General features: G+C 37.9%; 1 protein-coding gene across 1 annotated transcript; it reads right to left on the minus strand.

Moving 5' to 3' along the window:
• Positions 1 to 27,407, minus strand: LOC125283435 (UDP-glucuronosyltransferase 2B31-like). Its single transcript, XM_048224819.2, has 6 exons — positions 26,492 to 27,407; positions 21,839 to 21,987; positions 13,939 to 14,070; positions 12,014 to 12,101; positions 4,943 to 5,162; positions 1 to 1,144 (listed from the first exon to the last, which is right to left on the minus strand). Exons 1-6 carry the CDS (start codon positions 27,213 to 27,215, stop codon positions 865 to 867), a joined length of 1,593 nt encoding a protein of 530 aa, XP_048080776.2. The 5' UTR covers positions 27,216 to 27,407; the 3' UTR covers positions 1 to 864.
• Between the last annotated feature and the right edge of the window lie 61 nt (positions 27,408 to 27,468).

Genomic DNA, 27,468 nt, shown 5'->3' on the forward strand with positions numbered 1-27,468 from the left:
TCGGAGTTTTTAAAAGATTTTATTAATTGATTTTAGAGAGAGAGCATGCCCATGAGCAGGGGGAGGAGCAGAAGGGGAGGGGAGGGAGAGGGAGATAACTTCCAGCAGATTCTATGCTGAGCCCAGAGCCCAACTCAGGGCTCCATCCCACAGCCCTGAGATCATGACCTTTGCTGAAACCAAGAGTCAGAGCTTAGGCACCTGAGCCACCCAGGTGCCCCAATAGCTCAGTTTTATCATAGGAAACAGGTAGCTGTTATATTTCTAAATTCACATACATTCTGCGGGAAAGTGACAAGTGGATGAAGGCCAACAACTTGCCATGTCCTTAGATAAGGAGTGAGGCTGAGGCTGGATCTTACTGTGGAGAATTAGTGGTCTCCCAAAACAAAATGGATGGGTAAATCATTTTATACAATTTCAACTATCTGTAGTTTCGCTAGCACAGCACAAAACTACAAAATTCTGCACCAAAATTAAGTTAAAATATATTTGCACAATAATAGTGATATTGTGACTAGCCTTCTTAATGTTCTTGTGTCCATGCCCAATGTTTGAAACACAGTTAAGCTCAATAATTTTTGGAGGGGGATGACTTTTGATTTGGAATAATAAGTTTCAATAAATACCCATACAGTTTGCTTTTCATTTTATTTAATTATTGCCAGTTTTTCTGTTGGCATGACATATTTCTAACTCTCAAACAGGCAGTAAACCCTTGAGAGCAGAGTTTGATCTGAGAAGCTAAGTTGTGAAAAGTCATTTTGTCAGAGGAGGAAGGGAACCTTACGTCACAACTTCTTGCTGGAATAAACTGGAGGAGTCCCATCTCTGAGGCATACCCGCTTGAGGCCCCAGATACAACTACTCCTTTTTTTCCTTCTTCCCTCTTTTTGCACACTTCCGGTAACAAAAGAGACAACATTGGGTGGTGACAAATACAGCAGTTGCCACACAGGCCAGCAGGAACCCAATCACATCCAAAGAGTGGTACTGGACCCAGGTGAGGTCATGGGAGGCTGGCCTGAGGTGTTTGGCTCCTTTGTGGTGCATGACAAACTCGATCCAGAAGACTGCTCGATCCAAGGGCTTTATAGGCTGATCGTGGTGGATTCTTGATAATGTCATGGCATTCTCTTTGTATCTAAAGGAGAAACATAAAGACAGTGACATTGAAAGGAAGCTAGTTTGCCTAATCCTGTGATTCCCATGAAAGGTTTTTGAAAAGTGTCATACAAATGATTCAAGATAAATGTCATAGAATTATAGAAGTGCTATGTTTTTTGTTTCGGTCCTCTTAGGAGATTTGGCTTTTAAATTGGAAGTTTCCCATCAATGAATATTTTAAAAAGTGAAAGTGGAAGTTAAGTTAGGATAGTTTAATCTTTTCTAACAGAGAAAATGATATGGGCCATTGTGACAGCTCTAAATGAGATGGTGGGAGTGCAACTACAGAATGATCCTCGTGAAGCGGTAAAGGGAATTGTGTCATGGTGAGTAAAATGCCACCTCACTGGTCCCTTGTCTTCACTCCTCTACCCTCTACTCTTTATTTTCCATCATGTAGCCACTGTGACTTTTGAAACAGATATCAGATCATGACGCTTCCCTGCTCAAAATTTCCATCTGGCTTCTCATTACGTTTAGAATAAAATCCAACTATGCATTGTGGACTATAGGATCTTACAGATACAGACCCCTGGCAACCTCTTCTCCTGTCACTTTGTCCCGTGTACACTGTTGTAGGCACAGAGACCTGCTAGCAGTTCCCTGAAGTTGCCATACGGGTCCTCACCTCAGCACCTTTGTACTTTCTGTCCCTTCTGTCTCTCTGCTGGACACTCTTCCCTGCAACTCTCCAAGGCTGCTTCTACCTCTTGATGGATGTCCCAGCTCAGAAAGGCTTCTGGGCCACACTATCAAAGCATCGTCAGACATTTGTTGTGTGTGTGTGTGTGTGTGTGTGTGTGTGTGTGTTGCTATTTGAAACCTAGAATTTGAAAACATGTTATATTTTCCATATAACATTTATTACATATGAAAAATTCACGTAATCTTAACTGAATAGGTCATAAATTCAAAATTAGCTAGAATATTATTGTGAAGTGGATGTAATAATATACCTACTACTAAGATATTTATATAGAGTATCACAAGCTACCCGGAAACACCCCATCTTCCCCGAGCCTTTTAGTCATCATAGATTAGCTTTTATTATTTATATATTGGGATAATAAGGTAGCACTCATTTCCTTTTGTCTTTTGTGTCACAGTTGTTGGTTAATGCTATCACTGTATAGTAGTCCATTGTTTGGCAATACCACAGATTATTTCTTCATTTAACAAGCAGTGGACATTTGTGTTAACAATTTTTTGGCCATTACCACTAATGCTGTCATAAAAATCTTGTGTATTTCTTTTGATTTACATATTTATACAGTTTTGTTTGTATATATTATAGAAGTGGAATTGCTGAGAAAAAGGAGTATTTATGATTATGATTTCATTATTGACTGAATTATGTAGAAGTATATTGCTTAATTTCCAAAATTTAGAGATATTTCAGTTATCTTTCTGTTTGACAATTTCTAAGTGACTTCCAGTAGGCTGGACAATATACTCTTGACGATTTAGATTTTTCAAATTTACTCTTGGTTTATGGCCCAGCATAGGGTTAATTCCAGTATCTATTCCATTCCTGAAAAATGTATATTCTCTGTTGTTTTATATAGAATGATGTATATGTATGTCAGGCAGGTTATATTTTTAAATTGTGTCCTTCAGAACATTTAGGTATTTATCCATCTCTTTCTTTTCTTTTCTTTCTTTTCTTTCTTTCTTTCTTTCTTTCTTTCTTTCTTTCTTTCTTTCTTTCTTTTTCTTTCTTTTCTTCCTCTCTCCCTCCCTCCTTTCTTTGCTTCCTTTCTTTCTTTCTCTCTGTCTGTCTTCTTTTTCTGTTACTGAGAAAGATGTTTAATAACAATGTTATGACTATGGATTTGTGTGTTTGTTCTTTTGTCCACTTCTGCTGCATTTTGATGTTTTAATAGTAGGTGTCACCAATTAGCAATTTGTATTGTTTTGAAAGATCAATCTATTTATCATTATGAAAGACATATCTTTATTTTTGGTAGTCATTCTGGACTACAGTGTCTGATATTAGCACAGGTACAACATCTTTAAATGGTTACTGCTAAAATAGATCCTTTCCTACCTTTGTACTGACTCTCTTCTTGTACACTTCTATGTGAACATGTCTCATGAACAGTATGTAGTTTCTAAAACGCATTCTGACAATCTTTGTCTTTAAATTACTTAGTCTGTTTAGCTTTAATGTAAGTAGTGACATGGTTGTATTTTCATCTACTGTCTTACTCTATTTTCTTTGCTATTTGTACAACCTGCCATATATTTCTTTTTCTTTCGTGACTATTTTAAGTATTTTTATTATTTGATTGTTCTACTATTTTCTTCTCTGTAATACTTTTTTGGGTATTTCTTCGATGATCCCCTCGTACTGTAATGTTAATACTGATAGTAGTAATAGATACTGAATTCATGGGTGCTGTGCTAGGCACTACAAATTCCCTTGCGTTGTTTTCCTCTGTAATGTAGAAAACTTCACTATTTATCTTATCATATTTAAAAAGTTTTATCTTCAAAGGACAAAATCAAGAAAGAGAAAAATCAAGTCAACCAGAATGAAAGAAAATATTTATAAATCGTATATGTGATAATGTATTATATCCATAACACATAGCAAATTCTTTAATAAGGTGAGACAAATAATCAAATTTAAAAAGTATCAAAGAATTGAAATAGACATTTCTCTAAAGAGGATATATGAATGGCAACTAGTATATGAAAAGATGCTTAATAACTTTGGCTATAAGGGAAATGCAATTCAAGTCCACAAGGAGAGACTTCACACCCACTTCACACCCACTAGGATGTCTGTAATAAAACAGATGATAACAAGTGATGATGTGGAGAACTTGGATCTCCCATACTGGGCTGGTGGAAATATAAAATGGTGCGTCTCATTTGGACATCAATTTGGCAGTTCCTAATAGAGTTAACATTTGACCAGCAATTCTACTCCTAGATGTCTACCCAAAAGAAAGGAAACATTCTGTTCACACGATTACATGTGTAGCAATATTTATAATTCCTAAATGTAGAAGTAACCAAAATGTTCATGAACTGATAAATGGATAGATTGTAGCATTTCCATACCACATGAATAAAATTCAAAAACATGCCAAGCAAAAGAAGCCACACGCAAAAGACCATAAATTGTATGATTCAATTTTTATGAAATAGCCAGGGTACAGCAATTTGTAGAGACAGAAAGTAGGTTAATGTTTACTTAAGGCAAGAGGAATGGGAAATGACTTCTAAGTCATATGTGATTCCTTTTTGGGCTAATGCAAATGTCCCAAACTTAGATTATAATAATGGTTTCATAATTCCGTAACATAATACGTATATTTGATTTTTATACTTTTAAATTTTGTGGTACATAAATTACAGATAATTAAATATATTAAAATAAGAATAAAAATTTTTGAGCAGAAAGAGATTTGTAGTTTTGGAAATTTTTGCTAGTGAATTGAAACTTATTTTACATAATTGCAAATTCTTCATTGTTTAATTCTATGGATTCATCATATTTTTAAAAATGTGTTCTTACAATTACCTATATAATTTGCATTTATTCGTGTAGAATATTGTTGCAGTAATTGGTTCCCCATTAAATCAATGGGGTTAAAATGCAACTTTGAAATAAATATCTGGTTGAAAATAAAAGTAGATATAAGATCAGTTAAATCATATTAAAATTTTAAAATTAGCCTCTTAAATAGAGGATGAAGCTCATAGTCACCGTGGACAGAAGAACTTATCTATCAATACTATTAATGAAAAAAATTGTAATACTCACGAAGTGTCATTAATGACCATCCTCAAAGCATTGAGCAAATCTGTACTAGACATCGTGTGGAAATCCAGACTGACAGCTGCTCCCTTGGCCTTCATGTGAGCAATGTTATCAGGTTGATCCGCAAACAAAGGAATGCCCACCATGGGGATCCCGTGGTGGATCGCCTCATAGATGCCATTGGTTCCACCATGAGTTACGAAGGCTTTGGTTTTTGGATGACCTAGGATTGGATGAATCTCAGCATGTTATTAATTATAAGTCTTAGAACTAAAACGAGAGTTGGGCAACATAAGGCATATATATTTTTATACACGTGAAACAGCATCAAAATGGCTTTCAGATCTCAGAGCAAGAGGCACATAAATCTGCTGGAGAGGTAAATGAAGATTGGTGTGGTACTTGTAACTTGAAAAATGAATACAAGATGGCTGGACAGACAAATTGAAAGAGAACATTCTGGATAAAGAATAGCATGTTCAAAAAAAGAAAAAAGGAGGTGGCATATTAGAACATATTCTCTTACACGGTAAAGTCACCGAGTTTAACATGTAGGGGTGATGGTGGTGGCTCAAATCAGGGGAAGGAAAGACTGCACTTTATCATGAAGTGTGTGATGACTTCATGAACAAGATCGTGGTGTTTTCCTAGAGAACATGTAGAGTTGCTGGTAATTAAAGAGGGGCCGTTATTTTTCAGTGGCACTGAATACCCATGCAGAATGAGAAAGGATAGGAGTAGGTTGAGAGAACTAGGAGACAGAGTGATGATCCAGGTAATTGTTGAAAAATTATCGGGGGAGGCAAAATGGTGGAAGAGTAGGGGACCCCATTTCATCTTGTCCCTGAATTTAGCTAGAGAACTATCAAATGATTCTGAACACTTATGAATTCAACCACAGATGTAAGAAAAGAATTGCTCGAATTCTAGAAAAAGAAAAGTGACCACTTTTTGCAAGGTAGGAGGTGCAGAGAAATGAATCTGAGGGTATATTCAGAAGGTAAACAGCAGGGGAAGGGAGCCTCCCCAAGCCGGCTACCGGAAAGTGATGTAGCGCCCGAGTGCAAAATCAGAACCTTTCGAGGTCTGCTCCAGGGAGAGACAGCCCTGCCTGAAAGGTGCTCAGGTGGTGAAGTGGGGCAGAATCGTAGGTGGGACAGCATGATGTCAGGATTCCTACGGTCACAGAATGGGGGTTCCTGAGCTGTCAGAATTCCCAAGCATTAGAGCAGTAAACTGGTTATGTTCAGTGAGACCAGGCGGGGACTCTCAGCTCGGTTCACAATAAACCATATACTGCAGCATGATTGGGTGACCACTCTCTGTGTGGCAGTCCTCCAAAGGGCAGAAACATGGTGACCCTCCACGTTCCCTCTGGAGGCGCTGTGCGGGAGGGTGCAGGACCAGGCAACCGCTCTGTGTGTGTGATCCTGTAAAGGGCAGAAACGTGGTAACCCTCCACCTTCCCAGGGAGGATCAGTGTGGGCATGCCCCTCAAGAGTCTGCAGAGTTTGGCACACACAGAGGTGAAGACTGCTTATTCCTGAGGGTTTACTGAAGAGAGGGGGCTTCTATCTTTCAGTTCCAGGGCTGGAAAATGGGGTGCAGCCTCTTTTATTTTCTTCCTCTAAAGAGGCACAGAGGGCCTTCAAGGAACAAAAGCCACATAGAACAATCAGAATCAGCTTATACTGATCCAGGCCCCCTGGCAAGGGGTGGTGCAAATGTGCCCGGGCAAAGACACCTGAGAATCAGTGAAGCAGGCCCCTCGCCCAGAAGACCAGCTGAAACAACAGGGGAACACCAAGTTTGTGGAGCACACAGGACTACGAAACTCCAGCGCTAGGGGAAAATAGTACATAGAATTCGAGGTTTTTTTCTCAAGATTCATTTATCTTTCAATTTTGAATTTTCCTTTTCTTTTTTCTTTTTTTCCTTTTCAAGTAGTTTCTAATTTTATTTTATTTTTTTAAGATTTTTACTTACTTATTTGAGAGAGAGAGATAGAACGAGCATGGGAAAGGAGCAGAGGGAGAGAGAGAGAAACAGACTCCCTGCAGAGGAAGGGGCCAAATGCAGGGCTGGATCCTAGAACCTGGAGGTCATGACCTGAGCCAAAGGCAGTCACTTAACTGACTGAGCCACCCAGGCACCCCAATTGGTTTCTAATTTTATCAACTCTTTGTTTTTAAGTATTTTTTTTAACTTTCATTTTTAAATTTATATTTTATAGATATATTCTTCGTTTTTGGCTTCCTTTCACTGTTTGAATTTTATTTGTGTATTTATATAAGTTTTGCTTTCTTTACAATTTTGGGATTTAGTGTCTTCTAACAAACTGACCAAAATACACCCAGGACCAAGTAGATCACCGTGGTTTGTCCACCTGGGAGATTGTAATCTCTCCCTCCCCCCCCCCCCAGCTTTGTTTTCTGTTTCTTTTCTTTTTTTCATTTCTGACCTCTTTGCATTTGTCTAGTGTGTATTTCGTTTGGGTCATGGTTGATAATTTTTATTTTGTTATCTCATTCATCCATTCTTCTCTGGGCAAAAAGACTACAAGGAGGAAATCACAACAAAAGAAAGAACCAGGGGTAATACTCTCTGCCATAGATCTAATCAATATCGATATAGGTAAAATGTCAGAGCTGGAATTCAGAATACTGATTATAAATTTACTAAGTGGGCTGGAAAAAAGCAGGTCCAAAGGTAATATATACCAGAAAGGAACAGAGACAATTTACAGAAATGATGATTTTACAGGTAATACAATAGCACTAAACTCATATCTTTCAGTAGTTATTCTGAATGTAAATGGGATAAGTGCCCTAATCAAAAGACATCCAATATCCAATTGCATAAAAAAGCAAGATCCATCAATATGCTGTCTGCAAGAGACACATTTTAGACCCAAAGCCACCTCCAGATTGAAAGTGAGGGGTGGAAACCCATTTATCAATCTAATGGGCATCAAAAGAAAGCTGGGGTGCAATCGTTATATCAGACAAATTTGATTTTAACCCAAAGACTGTACTAAGAGATGAAAAGGGACACTGTATCCTAATTAAAGGGTCTATACCATAAGAAGATATAACAATTATAAATATTTATGCTCCTAACTTGGGAGTAGCCAATTTTATATACAAATTAATAACCAAATTAAAGAAACACATTGATGATAACACAATGATAGTAGGGGACTTCAATACCCCACTCACTGCAATGGACAGATCATTAAAGCGGAAGATCAACAAGGAAACAAGGGCATTGAATGAAACGCTGGAGCAGATGAATTTCACAGATATATACAGAGCACTCCATCCTAAAGCAACAGATAACATATTCTTCTGAGTGCACATGTAACATTATCCAGAATGGATCACATAGTCACAAATTGGGTTTCAACAGCTACCAAAACCTTGGGATTATACCCTGCATATTTTCAGACCAAAATTTTTGAACTTGAACTCAATTACAAGAAGATATTTGGAAGGAACTCAAACACTTGGAAATAAAAAAGCATCCTACTAAAGGATGAATGAGTCAACCAGGAAATTAAAGAAGAATTTAAAAATTTCAAGGAAACAAATGAAAATGAAAACACAACAGTTCAAAACCTTTGGGATGCAGCAAAGGCAGTCCTAAGAGGGAAGTACATAGCATTGCAAGAGTTCTTTAAAAAAATTTTAGAAAAGTCTCAAATACACAAGCTAACCTTACACCTAAAGGAACTGGAAAAAGAACAGCAAATAAAGTTTAAATCAAGCAGGAGAAGAAAAATAATAAAGATTAGAGCACAACTCAATGAAATAGATGCCATAAGAGTAGAGCAGATCAATGAAACTAAAAGCTTTTTCTTTCAAAGAATTAATTAGATTGATAAACACTTGCCAGACTTACCAAAAAGAAAACAGAAAGGACCCAAATTAATAAAATCATGAGTAAACGAGGAGAGACTATGACCAACACCAAGGAAATACAAATAATTTAAGAACATATTATGAGCAAATGTATGGCAACAAGTTAGGCAATCTGGAAGAAATGAATGTGCTCCTGGAAACTTATAAACTACCTAAACTGAGAGAGGAAGAAATAAAAATCTGAGCAGACTCATAGCCAGCAAGGAAATTGAAGTAGTAATCACAAACCTCCCTACATATAAGAGTCCAGGGCCAGATGGCTTCCCGAGAGAATTCTACCAGACATTTAAAGAACTAATACCTATTCTTCTGAAGCTGTTCCAAAAAATAGAAATGGAAGGAAAACTTCCAAATTCATTCTGTGAGGCCAGCATTACCTTGATCCCCAAACCAGAAAAAGACCCCACCAAAAGGAGAATTATAGACCAATATCCCTGATGAAGATGAGTGCAAAATTCTCCCCAAGATACTAGTCAATAGGATCCAACAGTGCATTAAAAGGATTAGTCACCAAGACCAAGTGGCATTTATTCCTGGGCTGTAAAGTTGGTTCAACATCCACAAATCAATCAATGTGATACATCACATTAATAAAAGAAAGGACAAGAACCATATATGATCCTCTTAATTGATGAACAAAAAGCATTTGAGAAAATACAGTATTTTTCTCGATTAAAACTCTCCACAGTGTAGGGATAGAGGGAACATACCTCAATATCATAAAAGCCATTTATGAAAAGCCCACAGCGAATATCATTCTCAATGGGGAAAAACTGAGAGCTTTTCTTCTAAGGTCAGAAACATGACGGGGATGCCCACTCTCACCATTTTTGTTCAACACAGTAGTAGAAGTCCTAGTCTCACCAATCAGACAACAACAAAAAGAAATAAACTGGATTCAAATAGACAAAGAAGAGGTCAAACTCTCTCTCTTCAGAGATGACATGATACATTATGGGGAAAACCCAAAAGACTCCACCCCAAAATTCCTAGAACTCACACAGGAATTCAGCAACATGGCAGGATATAAAATCAATGCACAGAAATCAGTGAGAGACAGAATCAATGAGACAGAAGAAAGAGAAATTAAGGAGTCAATCCCATTTACAATTGTAGCAAAAACCATAAGATACCTAAGAATAAACCTAACCAAAGAGGTAAAGGCACTGTACTCTAAAAATTAGAGAAGACTTACGAAAGAAATTGAGAAAGATGCAAAGAAATGGAAAAAAAATACTCCATGATCATGGATTGGAAGACTAAATATTGGTAAAATGTCAATGGTACCCAGAGCAATGTACACATTCAGTGCAATCCTTATCAAAATACCATCAACATTTTTCACAGAACTGGAACAAATAATCCTAAAATTTGTATGGAACCAGAAAGGACCCCAAATAGCCCAAGGAATGTTGAAAAAGAAAACCAAAGCTGGGGGCATCACAATGCCAGACTTCAAGCTGTACTGCAAAGCTGTAATCATCAAGACAGTGTGGTACTGGCACAAAAACAGATACATAGATCAGTGGAACAGAATAGAGAACCCAGAAATGGACCCTCAACTCTATGATCAGCTGATCTTCCACAAAGCAGGAAAGAATATCCAATGCAAAAAGGACAGCCTCTTTCATAAATGGTGCTGGGAAAATTGGACAGCCACATGTAGAAGAATGAAACTGGACTATTTCCTTACACCATACACAACGATAAACTCAAAATGGATGAAAGGCCTAACTGTGAGATGGGAATCCATCAAAATCCTAGAGGAGAACATGGCAGCAACCTCTTCAACCTAGGCCACAGCAACTTCTTGCTAGACATGTCTCCAAAGGCAAGGGAAACAAAGCAAAAATGCCCTCTTGGTACTTCCTCCAGACAAAAGGATTCTGCACAGCAAAGGAAACAGTCAACAAAACTAAAAGGCAGCCTAGGGAATGGGAGAAGATATTTGCAAATGACAAATCAGATAGAGGGCTAGTATCCAAGATCTATAAAGAACTTATCAATCTCAACACCCCCCCAAAAAAACAAATAATTCAGTCAAGAAATGGGCAGAAGACATGAATAGACATTTCTCCAAAGAGACATGTAAATGGCCAACAGACACATGATAAAATGCTCAACAACCCCTGACTTCCAGGAAATACAAATCAAAACCACAATGAGATACCACCCTATACAAGTCAGAGTGGCTAAAATTAAGACAGGGAACAATAAATGTTGGCAAGGATGTGGAGAAAGGGGAACCCTCTTACAATGTTGGTGGGAATGCAAGCTGGTGCAGCCACTCTGGGAAACAGTTTCAAGGTTCCTCAACAAGTTGAAAATAGAGCTCCCCTATGACCCAGCAATTGCACTACCAGGAATTTATCCCAAATATATAAATGTATTGATCTGAAAGGGCACCTGCACCCTAATACTTATTGCAACAATGTCCACAATAGCCAAACTGTGGAAAGAGCTGAGATACCATGGTCAGATGACTAGATAAAGAAGATGTGGTATATATATGTAATGGAATATTATTCAGCCATCAGAAAGGATGAATACTTCCAATTTACATTGACATGGATGGAACTGGAGGATATGCTGAATGAAAGAAGTCAATCAAAGAAAGAAAATTATCTTTCGGTTTCACTCATATGTGGACTATAAGAAATAGCACAGAGGATCCCGGGGAAGGGAGGGAAAAGAGATGAAAAGAAATCAGAGAGGGAGCCAAAGCATGAGAGACTCTAAATTATGGGGAACAAACTGAGGGTTGTGGAGGGGAGGTGGATGGGGCGATGGGGTAACTGGGTGATGGGCATTAAGGATGGCACGTGACGTGATGAGCACTGTTATATTGAATGTACTATATGATGTACTATATGTTGGCTATTTGAATTTAAATTAAAAAATAAAAAAATGACCTTTGAGAAGAAATTACACATGAAATAAAGATACTTTGATTCTGGCCATAAGGAATGTACTGTGTATAATAACATGCCGTATCTTATCTCCCCCCCCACCCGTAAGTCTGCAAAGTAAATGTAAGGAAGTTAAGTTTTGTTTTTGAGGTTTTCAGTAATAAATGTTCAATCAATTTGCCCCTTGGGAACTCTTATCATTTTGTTTAGAATTACTTTCAATTCAGTGTCTTCCAGATTCTTACCAAGAAGGTCATTCTGGGGGATCCACTTATACAGCCGAGTGTTTGGCCCTAAGGTGTCTGGTTTCTTGCCATCAAATCTCCATAGAACCTGTTAAAGACAATACCTTATTTCATGAGTTGAACTTTGAAGTTCTAGCATGATAGAATTTTAAGGAAATTAAGAGATAATCTAGTCAGACCCCTTTAGCTGAGTGAGAATAAGGACAAAAGATATTAAAAATGAGGCTACTAAAGCACTGGTATAATAAAATACCCACATTTTGTTACTTCTTTTTATATTCAATCAAGTATGAATGTAATCATGATGTTTCACACGTGGAGATTAGACAAATGAGATTATCAGTGACAAATTCAAGTATTTCAGAAATTTTTAGGCAGTTATTATAATTCTACCTCAAACCAGTGGGAAATTACTAAGATATACACATGTGTTTTGTTTTATCTATTATAATCGCTTTCATCTTCCAATGTAATATTAACCTATTTATTTCTTTTTATGTGTTACAGAACGGAGTTCACTTATATCCACTTGTTCCATGAGTTATTTTATTAGAGTTTTACATCTTTTGATATACAAAAAGCTAAATATGCCATCTGGTGCTTGTGCAAAATACATAATTCTTTTTATTAGTAATTTATTAATATAAATAATTACATGTTTACATGAATCCAGATTATTATTACTATTTCTTGGTTTGGAAGTTCTTTAAATGTTACAAAGAAGAGCCTGTTAGCACTTCAGAAATAACAGTGTAGCTGTTGAAAAAAACCCAAAGCTGTGATGTTGCTAAATTTTACTTAATTGATTGTTAACACGTCAATGGTGGACTACAAAGCATTGACACAATTGATTAATATGAGATCTATACCCAAACAATTTCCATTCCCAGTACCAAAATAGATTGATTTTAGAGTTCCCCAGCAATCCTCATAAACTGGATAATAATTTACATTGGTTAACATATATTTGCTATGTGAATGTTTAAGTAACTTTAGATATTAAGCAAACATTAGTATAAGGAGAAACTATATCAGTAAACTAAAAAGTAGTTGACAAAAACCAAAATACTGCAGGTGTTTTGTATATATTGAAAATAATTTACTTCTCTGTTTCATGTAGAAAGAGGCATCTAAAACTTTGCCATGCTAGGCTTGTTTCTGGTTGACTCAATATATTTCCATTTCCTTCCTTAATCAGGAGGAGATATTATTCTGATAAGTTAAAGTCCTTTTGGAACCACATATTACTAAGCACAGGGTCACCTTGAGGGAGGGACCCATCTCCCCCCTTTTCATTTATCTTACTCTTTTACTCTTAATAGGGCCCACTCCACCAATCATGTCAGTTTTTCTCTTTCTCTAAATCATCTAGGCTGGATGGATGCCTAGACATAGCTTGGTGAGCCCTGACCATCCTTTCTCTGAACAACATACTGAATAGGCTTATCTCCAAAATTTAGGGGAAGGGAAAGGAACCTGGAGCATCCGGCAAGTGTAAACTGCATGATGCTTTTCAGACTTTTATCGGTTCCTGCTGAACACAACTTGAAATTTAGCTCCTTTCTGAGAACATCTATGAGATATTCAGTGCCCTTGGAAATCCCATAGGAAAAGAAATGAATGACAGGACAGAATTTGGTGATTTCTGTATCTGCCTATGATACATTATAATAGCAAACTTTACCCTCACCCTGCTAAATATATACCTACTAAATATATTTCTTTCTGATCTCAGTGTTAATGCCAAAGTTATCGTCAAAACACCTTCTGTACGACTTTAGCACTTGGCATGTATATTTTGCTTATGTCTGAGATCAATTGGAACTATCATAATGGTTTCCGTGTCATGAAGGAAAGGGTAATTAGATCCTTTACACAGTTTAACATATTAAGTAATTGTATAGGACTAAGTTACTTTATGTAACCTTTTGTGGAATCTGGGCAAGGGCTGATGCAATCGTATTGGCTCTTTCCTCCGGCATGGTTTTGATCATCGACCCTAGAGTAAACACCACAATACCGTTTTCTCCAGAGCTCTGGACAAACTCTTCCATTTCCTGTGAAGAAAGAATTTACTCCATCACAACAGAGGAATAGCACAGCAAACAGTATGAAAAGAATTTCTACAGGGGTGCCTGGGTAGGTCAGTCAGTTAAGCGTCTGACTCTTGATTTCATCTCAGGTCATAATCTCAGGGTTGTGAGACTGAGCCCTGAGTCTGGCTCTACACTCAGCAGGGAATCTGCTGGGTATTCCCTCTCCCTCTGCTCCCCTCCCCCCAGCCCCACTGCTGTCCCTCAAATAAAGAAAGAAATCTTAAAAAAAAAAAAAAAAAAAAAGAATTTCTACAAACAGCTAAAGAGTGATACCGAATATTATCCGGAGTTATTAGAGTAATGGCTGTTTTTATCTTTAAATTGTCATAAAACACACAAAAATTTACCATTTAACTATTCCTGAGTATGCAGTTCCATAACGTGTATATTTAGACCGTTGGGTAAACAATCACCAGAAATTTTTCATCTCACTAAACTGGAGCTCTGTACCCATTATATAGCAATTCCCCATTCCCTCCTTCACCATCTTTAGTGACCATCATTATACTTTGTATTTCTGTGAATTTGACTAATCTGCATACCTCATATCAGTGGAATCATTCAGTATTTGTCTTTTTTTTTAAAACGATTTTATTTACTTAACAGAGAGAGACAGCCAGTGAGGGAGGAAACACAAGCAGGAGGAATGGGAGAGGAAGAAGCAGGCTCCCAGAGGAGGAGCCTGATGCGGGGCTCAATATCAGAATGCCAGGATCACGCCCTGGGCCAAAGGAAGACACTTCAGAACTGAGCCAGCCAGGTGACCCAGTATTTGTCTTTTTGTGATTGCCCCCTTTCACTTTGCATAATGTCCTGAAATATTTCCACGTCGGAGTATGTGTTAGAATTGTCTTCTATTTTATGACTAATATTCCATTGTGTATAAAATACATTTTGTATATGGATTTATCTGTTGATGGACACTTGGGTTAGACTGAACAGAACTTTTGCTAGCTTTGCCTCAGGATTTAGACCTTGAGAAAGTTACTATATACACCTACACATTTGTAATCAAAATTGATATTAGGTTAACCATCAAATAAGATCTTAGTTTCATCTTATTACCAATAAGAAGGCAGACAAACAAAATGTTGAAGAGATCATAAAATCATTCAATGAAAGATGATTGTTTTTCAATTATGGCTTAAAGGTATCAGCTTAAAACGGATTACATTATTGCTTTCTTTCGTAAAGAATATCATCTTATACGCTAACAGAATTCTTTTGCAATTTTATACTATGGTTTTTTTCAGATATAAGTGGTTGAAATTATTTTGTCCTTATTAACTATGCAGAATTTATGGTCCTGAGGGGAGGAGTTAAGATGGCGGAGGAGTAGGGGTCCCCTTTCTCAGCCGGTCCCAAGTTGAGCTGGATAGGTACCAAACCATCCTGAACACCCACGGAATCAGCCTGAGATGCAGGAAGATACATCTGGGTCTCTACAAATGAACATCTCCAGCGCTGAGTATTGAGGTACGAAGCGGGGAGCTGTGAATCCTCTCACAGATATCGGAAGAGAAACAGAAGGGGAAGGGAGCCATCGTGCTCGGGTGCCGGGAAGCAGTAGCCACCTGCAGGGGGGAGCGGGTGGACTCACGGACTGGCACCCGCGAGAGAGCAGACTGAGATGTGAGCCTGGGAATGTGCATGTGACCAGACTGAAAACCGGAGCTCCGGAGCGTGCACTCGAACTAGGCTGAAACCGGGAGTTTGGGAGTGCTCACGCGACCAGACTGAAAATTGGCGCTCCGGAGTGTGTGCAAACCACACTGAAACAGAGAACTCGGGAGCGCACATGGGATCGGGGGGGGTGGCTGGCAGGGTTAGAAGCACAAAGGACAGACACGTGTGGGCCCTGGAAATGAGGGCTGCGATGCTGCCTGTGGGGTGCACAACCCAGAACGCTGCAGGGTTTTTAGCAGCACTGACAGAAACAGAGTTAAGGTGGCCAAGAGAGCTCAGTGGAAAGTGGACTGTGATCTCTCTGTTCTGAGACAGAGGCTAGGATGTGGCCACTGCTGCTCTGATTCTCAGAAGAGCCACGGAAAACCACCAGGTCAAGCTGCCAGAGAACAAAAGCCCGGGAATACTGGCTTACATTGTGCCCATCCCCTTCCCCCCCTCACAGGGGACAGGGCGACTCTACCCAAACAGGGTTGCCTGAGTATCAGCGTGGCAGGCCCCTCCCCCAGAAGGCAGGCTGAAAAATCAAGAAGCCCACATCCCTAAGGTCCCTATAAAACAATGCACACTGCCTGGCTCCTGGTCAATAATTTGGGCTCTGGGCAACCCCACAACCTCTCCTCATCAGAATGACGAGAACGAGAAATCCCCCCCAGCAAAGAAAATATAATGAGTCTGTGGCCTCTGCCACAGAACTGATGGATATGGATATAAGGAAATTGTCAGAAATGGAGTTCAGAGTGACAATGGTCAAGATGATGTGTAGGCTTGAAAAAAATATTAATGAAAATATTAACGAGAATATAGAATCTCTAAGGGTGGAAATAAGAGTGAATCTGGCAGAATATAGAATGGTATGAATCAAATGCAGTCAAAACTAGATGCTCTGAGAGTCAGGGTAAATGAGGCAGAAGGACGAATTAGTGAATTGGAGGATGGGATGGTAGAAGAGAAAGTTAAAACAGAAACTTGGCTCAAAAAAATCCAATCTCAAGAATGTAGGTTACAGGAGATTACTGACTCAATGAAACTTTCCAATGTCAGAATCATTGGCATCCCTCAGGGCGTGGAGAAAGAGAGAGGTCTAGAAGAGATATTTGAACAAATTGTAGCTGAATACTTCCCTAATCTAGCAAAGGAAACAAGCATTTGTGTCCAAGAGGCAGAAAGGACCCCTCCCAAGTTCAACCACAACAAACCTACGCCACGTCATGTCATGGTGTAATTTGCAAATATTAGATCCAAGGTACAGTATTGAAAGCGGCCAGGCAAAGAAATCTCTCACATACAAAGGCAAAAGTATCAGGATTATGTCAGACCTGTCTACACAGACCTGGAATGAGAGAAAGGATTGGCATGGCATTTTTAAAGCTCTATCTGAGAAAAACATGCAGCCAAGGATCCTTTATCCAGCAAGGCTGTCATTCAGAATTGATGGAGAAATAAGGACCTTCCAAGATCGCCAGTCACTGACCAATTTTGTAACCACGAAGCCAGCCCTTCTGGAGATATTAAGGGGGGGTTCTATAAAAGTTAAAAGGCCCCAAGAGTGATACAGAACAGAAATTGACAATATATAGAAACAAAGACTTTACAGGCAACATGACATCATTAAAATCATATCTCTCAATAATCACTCTCAATGTGAACGGCTTAAATGCTCCCATAAAATACCACAGGGTTGCAGATTGGATAAAAAGACACGACCCATCCATTTGCTGTCTATAAGAGACTCATCTTGAACCTAAAGATACATCCAGACTGAATGTGAAGGGATGGAAAACCATTTTCATGCCAATGGACCTCAAAAGAAAGCTGGGGTACCCTTTCTCATATCAGATGAGATTTTAAACTAAAGACTGTAGTTAGAGATACAGAAGGACACTATATTATTCTTAAAGGATGTATCCAACAAGTGGATATGACAATTATAAATATCTACTCCCCCAACTGGGGAGCAGCAACTTACACAAGCCAACTCTTAACCAGAATAAAGAGACATATAGATAAAAATACCTTAATACTAGGAGACCTCAACACTCCACTATCAGCAATACACAGATCATCTAAGCAGAAAATCAACAAAGAAACAAGAGCTTTGAATGATATACTAGATCGGATATATATATATATAACACTACACCCCAGAACAACAGAATACTCATTCTTTTCGAGTGCACATGGAACGTTCTCCAGAATAGACCATAGTCTGGGTCACAAAACAGGTCTCGACTGATACCAGAAGACTGAAATTATTCCCTGCATATTCTCAGACTGCAATGCTTTGAAATTGGAACTCAATCACAAGGAAAAAATTTAGAAGAAACTTGAACACTTGGAAACTAAGAACCATCTTGCTCAAGAATGATTGGATGAACCAGGAGATTAAAAATCAATTTAAACAATTTATGGAGACCAATGAGAATGAAAACACAATGGTCCAAAATCTATGGGACACTGCAAAGGCAGTCCTAAGGGGAAAATACATAGCCATCCAAGCCTCACTCAGAAGAATAGAAAAATCTAAAATGCAGTTTTTATATTCTCACCTCAAGTAGCTGGAGCTGGAACAGAAGAACCCATGCACAAGAAAGCAGTTGATCAAGATTAGAGCGGAGATCAATGAATTAGAAACCAGGAGCACAGTAGAGCAGATCAACAGAACTAGAAGCTGGTTCTTTGAAAGAATAAATAAGATCGATAAGCCACTGGCCAGACTTATTCAAAAGAATAGAGAAAGGACCCAAATTAATAAAATTATGAATGGAAAGGGAGAGGTCACAACCAACACCAATAAAATAGGGAAGGATCATTAGAAACTTTTATCAACAGCTTTATGCCAATAAATCAAACAACCTGGAAGAAATGGATGCCTTCCTGGAAACCTATAAACTACCAAGTCTGAACAGGAAGAAATTGATTTTTTTAAACAGACAGATTAATTATGAAGAGATTCAAGCAGTTCTCAAAAACCTCCCGAAAAACGAGAGTTCAAGGCCTGACGGATTCCCTGGGGAATTCTACCAAACATTCAAAGAAAAATAATACCTATTCTCCTGAAACTGTTTCAAAAAATTGAAACAGATGGAAAACTACCAAACTCATTCTATGAGGCCAGTATTACCTTGATCCCCACACCAGGCAAAGACCCCATCAAAAAGGAAAATTACAGACCGATATCCCTGATGACGTTGGATGCCAAAATTCTCAACAAGATCCTAGCTAATAGGATCCAACAGTATATTAAAAGGATTATCCATCATGACCAGGTGGGATTCATCCCTGGGATGCTTGCAAGGGTGGTTCAACATTCGCAAATTGATCAGTGTGATAGATCACATCAACAAGAAAAGAGTCAAGAACCATATGATCCTTTCAATTGATGCAGAAAAAGCATTTGACAAAATAGAGCACCCTTTCCTGATTAAAACCCTTCAGAGTGTAGGGATAGAGGGTACATTCCTCAATTTCATAAAAACCATCTATGAAAAGCCTACAGCGAATATCATTCTCAATGGGGAAAAGTTGGAAGCCTTTCCCTTAAGATCAGAAACACGACAAGGATGCCCACTTTCACTATTATTATTCCACATAGTACTAGAAGTCCTTGCAACAGCAATCAGACAACAAAAGGGGATAAAACGCATCCAAATTGGCAAAGAAGAAGTCAAACTGTCTCTCTTCACAGATGACATGATACTCTATATGGAAAACCCAAAAGAATCCACGCCCAAACTACTAGAAGTTATAGAGCAATTCAGTAATGTGGCTACATACAAAATCAATGCTCAGAAATCAGTTGCATTTCTATACATGAACAATGAGACTGAAGAAAGAGAAATTAAGGAATCTATCCCATTTACAATAGCACCAAAAATCATATGTTATCTCAGAATTAACTTAACCAGAGACGTAAAGGATCTATGTTCTAGAAACTATAAATCACTCCTGAAAGACATTGAAGAAGACACAAAAAGATGGAAAAATATTCCATGCTCATGGATTGGAAGAATTAATATAGTTAAAATGTCTATGCTACCCAGAGCAATCTACACTTTCAACGCCATCCCAATCAAAATAACAAAGACGTTTTTCAAGGAACTAGAACAAGGAGCCCTTAAAATTTGTGTGGAACCAGAAAAGGCCCCGAATTGCCAAGGCATTGTTGAAAAGGAAACACAAAGCTGGGGGCATCTCGTTGCCAGATTTCAAGCTGTACTACAAAGCTCTGATCACAATGACAGCATGGTACTGGCACAAAAAACAGACACATAGACCAAAGGAACAGAATAGAGAACCCAGAAATGGACCCTCGGCTTTTTGGGCAACTAATCTTTGATAAAGCAATCAAAGCAGGAAAAAACATCCAGTGGAAAAAAGACAGTCTCTTCAATAAATGGTGCTGGGAAAATTGGACAGCTACGTGCAAAAGAGTGAAACTTGACCACTCTCTCACACCAAATTAATGAAAGAGCTCAATGTGAGACAGGAATCCATCAAAATCCTAGAGGAGAACATAGGCTGCAACTTCTTTGACATTGGCCACAGGAACTTTTTTCATGACACATCTCCAAAGGCAAAAGAAACAAAAGGAAAAATGAACTGTGGGACTTCATCAAGATAAAAAACTTCTGCACAGCCAAGGAAACAGTCAGAAAAACTAAGAGGCAGCCCATGGAATGGGAGAAGATATTTGCAAATGACACTACAGATAAAAGACCAGTATCCAAGATCTACAAAGAACTTCTCAAACTCAATACACGGGAAACAAATAATCAAATCAAAAAATGGGCAGAAGATATGAACAGACACTTCCAAAGAAGACATACAAATGGCTAACAAACACATGAAAAAATATTCAAAATCATTAGCCATCAGGGAAATTCAAATGAAAACCATGTTGAGATACTACCTTATACCAGTAAGAATGGCAAAAATTGACAAGGCAGGAAACAACAAATGTTGGAGAGAATGTGGAGAAAGGGGATCCCTCCTACATTGTTGGTGGGAATGCAAGTTGGTACAGCCACTTTGGAAAACAGTGTGGAGGTCTGTTAAAAAGGTAGAAATTGAGCTACCCTATGATCCAGCAATTGCACTACTGGGTATTTACCCCAAAGATACAGACGTAGTGAAGAGAAGGGCCATATGCACCCCAATGTTCATAGCAGCATTGTCCACAATAGTTAAATCATGGAAGGAGCCGAGATGCCCTTCAACAGATGAATGGATTAAGAAGATGTGGTCCATATATACAATGGAATATTACTCAGCCATCGGAAAGAACGATTTCTCAACATTTGCAGCAACATGGACAGGACTGGAGGAGATAATGCTAAGCAAAATAAGTCAAGCAGAGAAAGACAATTATCATATGGTTTCACTCATTTATGGAACATAAGACGTAGGGAGATCGGTAGGAGAAGAAAGGGAAGAAGAAGGGGGGCTCTAAACAGAAGGGGGAATGAACCATGAAAGACTGTGGACTCTGGGAAACAAGCTGAGGGTGTCAGAGGGGAGGGGGGTGGGGGAATGGGATAGACTGGTGATGGGTATTAAGGAGGGCACGTATTGCATGGTGCACTGGGTGTTATATGCAAGTAATGAATCATGGAACTTTACATCAAAAACTAGGGGTGTACTGTATGGTGACTAACATAATATAGTAAAAAAATTATTAAAAAAAATTTATGGTCCTTATTATATACACAGTGTAGTTTTCTCTGTGCTCATTTTGTCAGTCAGCTCTAAGGATGAGAACACTGCTCCCCCAATGTTCTTTACTGAGATTTTGTCCAGCTTAGGTGTGTGGCAGAAAACACGTGTTCTCATAGGCTACACAAACAATTTAATGCTTTAAAATGTCAAACCTTGGGATCTCAGACGAGGAATGGTGTAAATGTTGGAGTGACAGCACGTAAACATTGGATTTGCCTGCAGATATCGTTGGGACACACAAACATTGTTGAGGAATGGTCTTTTTAAGCTAGAATACTAGTGAAATGCCTAAGAGCAAATAAAACAAGAAACAGGAATCAGTTACCTTAGGCAGGGGTTTGGCAGGTTTGCAGTGGAGTCCTCCAACAAATTCAAAATTGGGTAGGAGTGGGCGAGGAAATTCAAAATCCCAGTAGGTTCGAATGAGCCATATTTGAGCCTTCCCCATTAACTCAGATAATGTAGTGGGTCTTCCTGAAGGGATAAAACCAAACGTCACATCCATAAGAGAAAGGATAAAAACCATATGATCACTTCCATATATGCAGAAAAAGCATTTGACAAAGTACACATCCATTCATGATAAAAAGTCTCAACAAAGTTGGTTTAGAGGGAGCATACCTCAACAAAATAAGGACCTTACACGGAAAACCCATAGTGCGCATCCTACTCAATGGGGAACAGCTGAGAGCTTTTGCCCTAAGGTCAAGAGCAAGACAAGGATATCCACTCTTACCACTTTTATTCCAAATAATATTGGAAGTCCTGGCTATAGCAATGAGACAACAAAAAGAAATAAAAGCTATCCAAATTGGTAAGGAAGAAGCAAAACTTTCACTATTTGCAGATGACATGATCCCATATGTAGAAAACCCTAAAGACTTACCAAAAAAGTGCTAGAACTGTTAAATTAATTCATTAAAGTCACAGGATGCAAAATCGATGTACAGAAATCTGTTACATTTCTATATACTAATTATAATGAAGCAGAAGAAAGAGAAATTAAGAAAATAATCCCATTTTTAATTGCATCAAAAATAATAAAGTACCTAGGAATAAACTTAACCAAAGAGGTGATGGACCTATACTCTGAAAATTATAAAACATTGATGAAAGAAATTGAAGAGGATACAAAGCAATGGAAAGGCATTCTGTGCACATGGATTAGAAGAACAAATATTGAACTGTATATACTACCCAAAGCAATCTATACTTTTAATGCAATAAAATTTGTATAGAACCACGAAAGACCCCAAATAGCTAAAGCAATCTTGAGAAAGAAAAAAACAGGAGCTATCACAATTCCAGACTTGAAGTTATACTACAAAGCTCTAGTCATCAAGGCAGTGTGGTACTGGCACAAAAACAGACACATAGAGCAATGAAACAGCATAGAAAACCCATTTATATGGTCAATTAATTTTTGACAAAGGAGGAAAGAATATCCAATGGAAACAAGATAGCATATTCAATAAATGGTGTTGGGAAAATTGGACAGCTATATGCAAAGGTATGAAACTGGACTACTTTCTTACACCATGCACAAAAATACATTCAGAATGGATTAAAAAATGAAATGTGAAATCTGAAATCATAAAAATCCTTGAAGAGAGCACAGGCAGTAATATCTCTGACATCGGCCATAGGAACATTTTTCTAGATATATCTTCTGAGGTGAGGGAAGTAAAAGCAAAAATAACCTATTGGTACTACATCAAAGTTAAAAAAAAAAGAAAGAAAGAAAAACAACCAAACCTCTGCATAATGAAGGAAACAATCAGTAAAACTAAAAGGCAACGTACTGAATGGGAGAAGATATTTGCAAATGACCTTTGAAAAAAGGTTAGTATCCAAAACAATAACTCTACAACTCAATACTCCAAAACCAAATAATCCAATTTAAAAAAGGAGAGAAGACATGAACAGACATTTCTCCTACGAAGGCATACGGATGGCCAACAGACACAAGAAACAAGTGTGGAGGTTTCTCAAGAAGTTAAAAATAGAAGTACCCTATGATTCAGTAATTGCACTGCTAGGTATCTACCCAAAGCAAACAAAAATACTTGTTCAAAGGGATGCACGTACCCCAGTGTTTATAGCAGCATTATCTACAATAGCCAAATTATGGAAGCAGCCTAAGTGTCCATCAACTGATGAATGGCTAAAAATGAAGTGGTATATTTTTATCATGAATATTACTCAGCCATAAAAAAGAATGAGATCTTGGGGTACCTGGGTGGCTCAGTTGGTTAAGCATCCAACTCTTGGTTTTGGCTCAGGTCATGATCTAATGGTCATGGGATGGAGCCCTGAGTGGGGTTCTGCGCTCAGTGTGGAGTATGCTTCAGATTCTCTCTCCCTCTCTCTCTCACTCTCTTTCTCTGTCTCTCTCAAATAAAGAAATAAAATCTTTAAAAAAATGAAATCTTGCAATTTGCAAGGAGCTAGAGAGTATTATGCTAAGTAAAATAAGTCAAAGACAAATACCATATTATTTCACTCATATGTACAATTTAAGAAACCAAAGAAATAAGCAAAAGACAAAAAGAGAGAGAGAAACAAACCAAGAAGTAGACTCTTAACTGTAGAGAACAAACTGAGGGTTACTGGAGGGGCAGCGGGTGGGGGGATGTGTCAAATAGGTGATAGGGATTAAGGAGGGCACTAGTTGTGATGAGCAGGGAGTGATGTCCAGAATTGCTGAATCACTATATTGTACACCTAAAACTAATATAACACTCTCTCTTACCTATACTGCAATTAAAATTAAAACTTAATAGAAAAATAAGAGTAAATAAATCAGTAGAAAACCCCACAAAAAGCAACAGGTAGAGGAAATGAGAGTAATGCAATGTGAATATACTAGGGGATTTTCTGAAAGGAGTTTGGAATAATGTAGTCAAAAATGTTTCAAAATATTTGCAGTTTGATAATGGAACACATATATGGTACAAACATGTATAATGAGGCAAATATATATTTACATCTTTATATATATATCATTCATACGTATATATGAAAGACAAAGTGTAAGAGACTCATTTCTAACATCACAGTAGTATATTCACAATCATAACCAATCATTAAACCTAAGCCAGTATCAAATTAAACATGCATTTGTTTACTCTGAAATGCCGCAAAAGTAACAGATGCAAATGTAAACAATTATTTGAGCTCCCCAATCAATTAACCAATGGAAACACCTTTCCCTAGAGTACTAAGTCTCATTTTTATAATTTAGCAAGTTATTCCCTTGATCCTAGATTTTCCAAGAAAACTGTGAGGTTTTGAAGGTATGCCTTGATTCTTTGTACTTACCATTGCATTTGGTTCACATTAGGAGCTCTAATAATATTTGTGTATTAAATAATATTTGCAAATAACAACTGGAATATTTTCATCAAGTATGGAAATACATATGTGCACTGTTAGTTTTGGGTCATTTTTCTTTAATGGAGTAACATAGTTTTTAAAAAATGTGAACTATTAATGTGTGTGTGTACCCTTCAACAAGATTTTAGGCCTTTACATCATGATTTATAAGCCCTGGTGAAAGAATATGTAATCATTAGAAACTTCGTATTATAGATTCCTGAGTCTGGGATATAGCCACCATTTCTTCCAATTTTGAAGGACTCTTTCAGGTAATACGACAAAACACTTACGTTTTTAAATTAAAGAAGGGAAACAAGTGAAAATAATATCCTCAATGCTCTATAGACAGTTGTACTAGAAATACGTGACTCCTCACTTAACATGTCTGCTTCATAAGGATAGTGAAGTTTCTAATGTCTTTTTATTTTTATTTTTTTTAAAGTTTTTCTTTTCTTTTCTAATAATTTTTATTTTGTTATGTTAGTCACCATACAGTATATCCTTAGTTTTTGGTTTCACTCATTTATGGAACATAAAAAATAGGAAGATTGGTAGAAGAAGGAAGGGAAGAATGAAGGGGGGCTAAACAGAAGTGGGAATGAACCATGAGAGACTGTGGACTCTGGGAATCTAATGTGTTTTTTAAAAAAGATCTTATTTATCTACTTGACAGAGAGAGAAAGAGAGAGCGCGCTAGGGAGCGCACAGCAGGGGAAGTGGCAGGCAGAGCAAGAGGGAGAAGCAGGCTCCCTGCTGAGCAGAGAACCCGACATGGGGCTCAATCCCATGACCCTGGGACTATAACCTGAGCTGAAGGCAGACGCTTAACCAACTGAGCCACCCAGGCAGTCCTTGAATGCCTTTTTTTTTTTAATGGAAAAAGTAAAGTAAAATGGATATGTAGGAAATAGGCACAGCAGAAAGGATTTTTAAGGCAGTGAAACTACCCTGATGTAATGGTGGTGTTTTCGTATCATTCTAAATTTGTTAAAACCTATAGAATGTAAAACACCAAGAGTGAACTGTAATGTAAACTATGGACTTTGGATGGTAATAATGTGTCAATGTAGGTTCATCAGTTGTAACAAATGTACCACTCTGGTGGGGGATGTTCGTAAAGGGGGACGTTATGCACGTGTGTGGGCAAGGGTTATGTAGGAAATCTTGACTCAATATGCTGTGACTTAAAATTATTCTAAAAAGTAAAGCACATCAAAAGTAATACTTTCACACTGTATTTAATAAATAACAAAAGAAGGTTAAAACACTTTATCCAGAAAAAAGTAAAAAAAAATTTTTTTTAAAGTATTACAAAGAAAGACACAAAGAATAGATATGCAATTGCTTCAAGAAATTCTCAGAGCTTTAATTTGTGGTTATTGACTACGTAGAGTGTAAGGTACTAAATAACGGACCACAGGGTTCTAACTGGCCCTGTCATGTAAATCTTTCCATAATATTTGTGAGATTGAGAGATCATTTTGTATTTACATCATTTCACTTATAAAAGACAAACTCCTCTGGTTTGTATTTATACAAACTCACCTTCCAAGGCGCTAAGAATTACAACCTCATGCTACCAATTAAAAACATGACTTACCTAGTACTTCGCTGTAAAACTGATTCCAGTTCTTCTCATTAAATGCTTGGAACCAAAAGTCAAAATAAAGCACATATATCATATTTTTTACTCTCTCCATGAATGTCATTTGATCACTTAATTCTGACAGAATAACAGGCACGTAGGACGGAGGGAATGGAAGTCCTCCACTATGCTTTTCAAACGCATAGCCAGGAGAGAAGCGGAGACTGTACACTAAAGGTATTTTAAGTAGCTCCGCCAGCAGCTCGCCACAGGGTCCAATAGTATCTGCAAGAACGACATCAAACCTTGATTCTTGTAGTTTTGTCATGAGTTTCCTGTTCAAAACTACATCTTTACAGAACTTTTGAATACAGTCAGAATATTCCCACATCATTTCTTGCATTTGTGAAAAATATGCCCAAAACGTATCTCTTGGTATATTATAAATCAATATGTTGAGCAGTTTTCTGAAAAAATCCTCGAAATCATTTCTAAGTAAATGTGCAGGATAAACCTCATATTTAATAGCAGATGATTTGCTCGGATCAACAAGAATGGAAGCTGAAGATGTCAGAACCGTCACTTCGTGGCCTCTCTGGACAAGTTCATCCAGGATTGTCTTTATATTGATCCAGTGGCTGTATTCTGTGGGCCACACCAGCACCTTTCCACAACTCCCAGAGCTGAAGTAACAGCTCAGCTGTAGCAGCAGCAGAACTGAAATCCATTTCATAGACATCCTGGTGGAATGCAGTGCTTCTTTTCAAATTCCTGTTTCCATCTCCCATTGCTTGTACTTATCTCCAAGGAGAAATCAATCAGTAAGTTAAAGTGTAACTCTTACATTTCAAAGCAAACACATTTTATGAGCAGTCAGAGCATTGGGATGTCAGGTGGAAAAAGCCAAAGGCAGATGATTTCATTTGTATTCAAATGTGTTTAATATTTGTTTGATGCTTATAAGTTCTATCATCTTAGCTAAGGGCCAATGA

The sequence above is a fragment of the Ursus arctos genome, unplaced genomic scaffold, assembly GCF_023065955.2.
Source record: "Ursus arctos isolate Adak ecotype North America unplaced genomic scaffold, UrsArc2.0 scaffold_9, whole genome shotgun sequence".
Taxonomy (NCBI): domain Eukaryota; kingdom Metazoa; phylum Chordata; class Mammalia; order Carnivora; family Ursidae; genus Ursus; species Ursus arctos.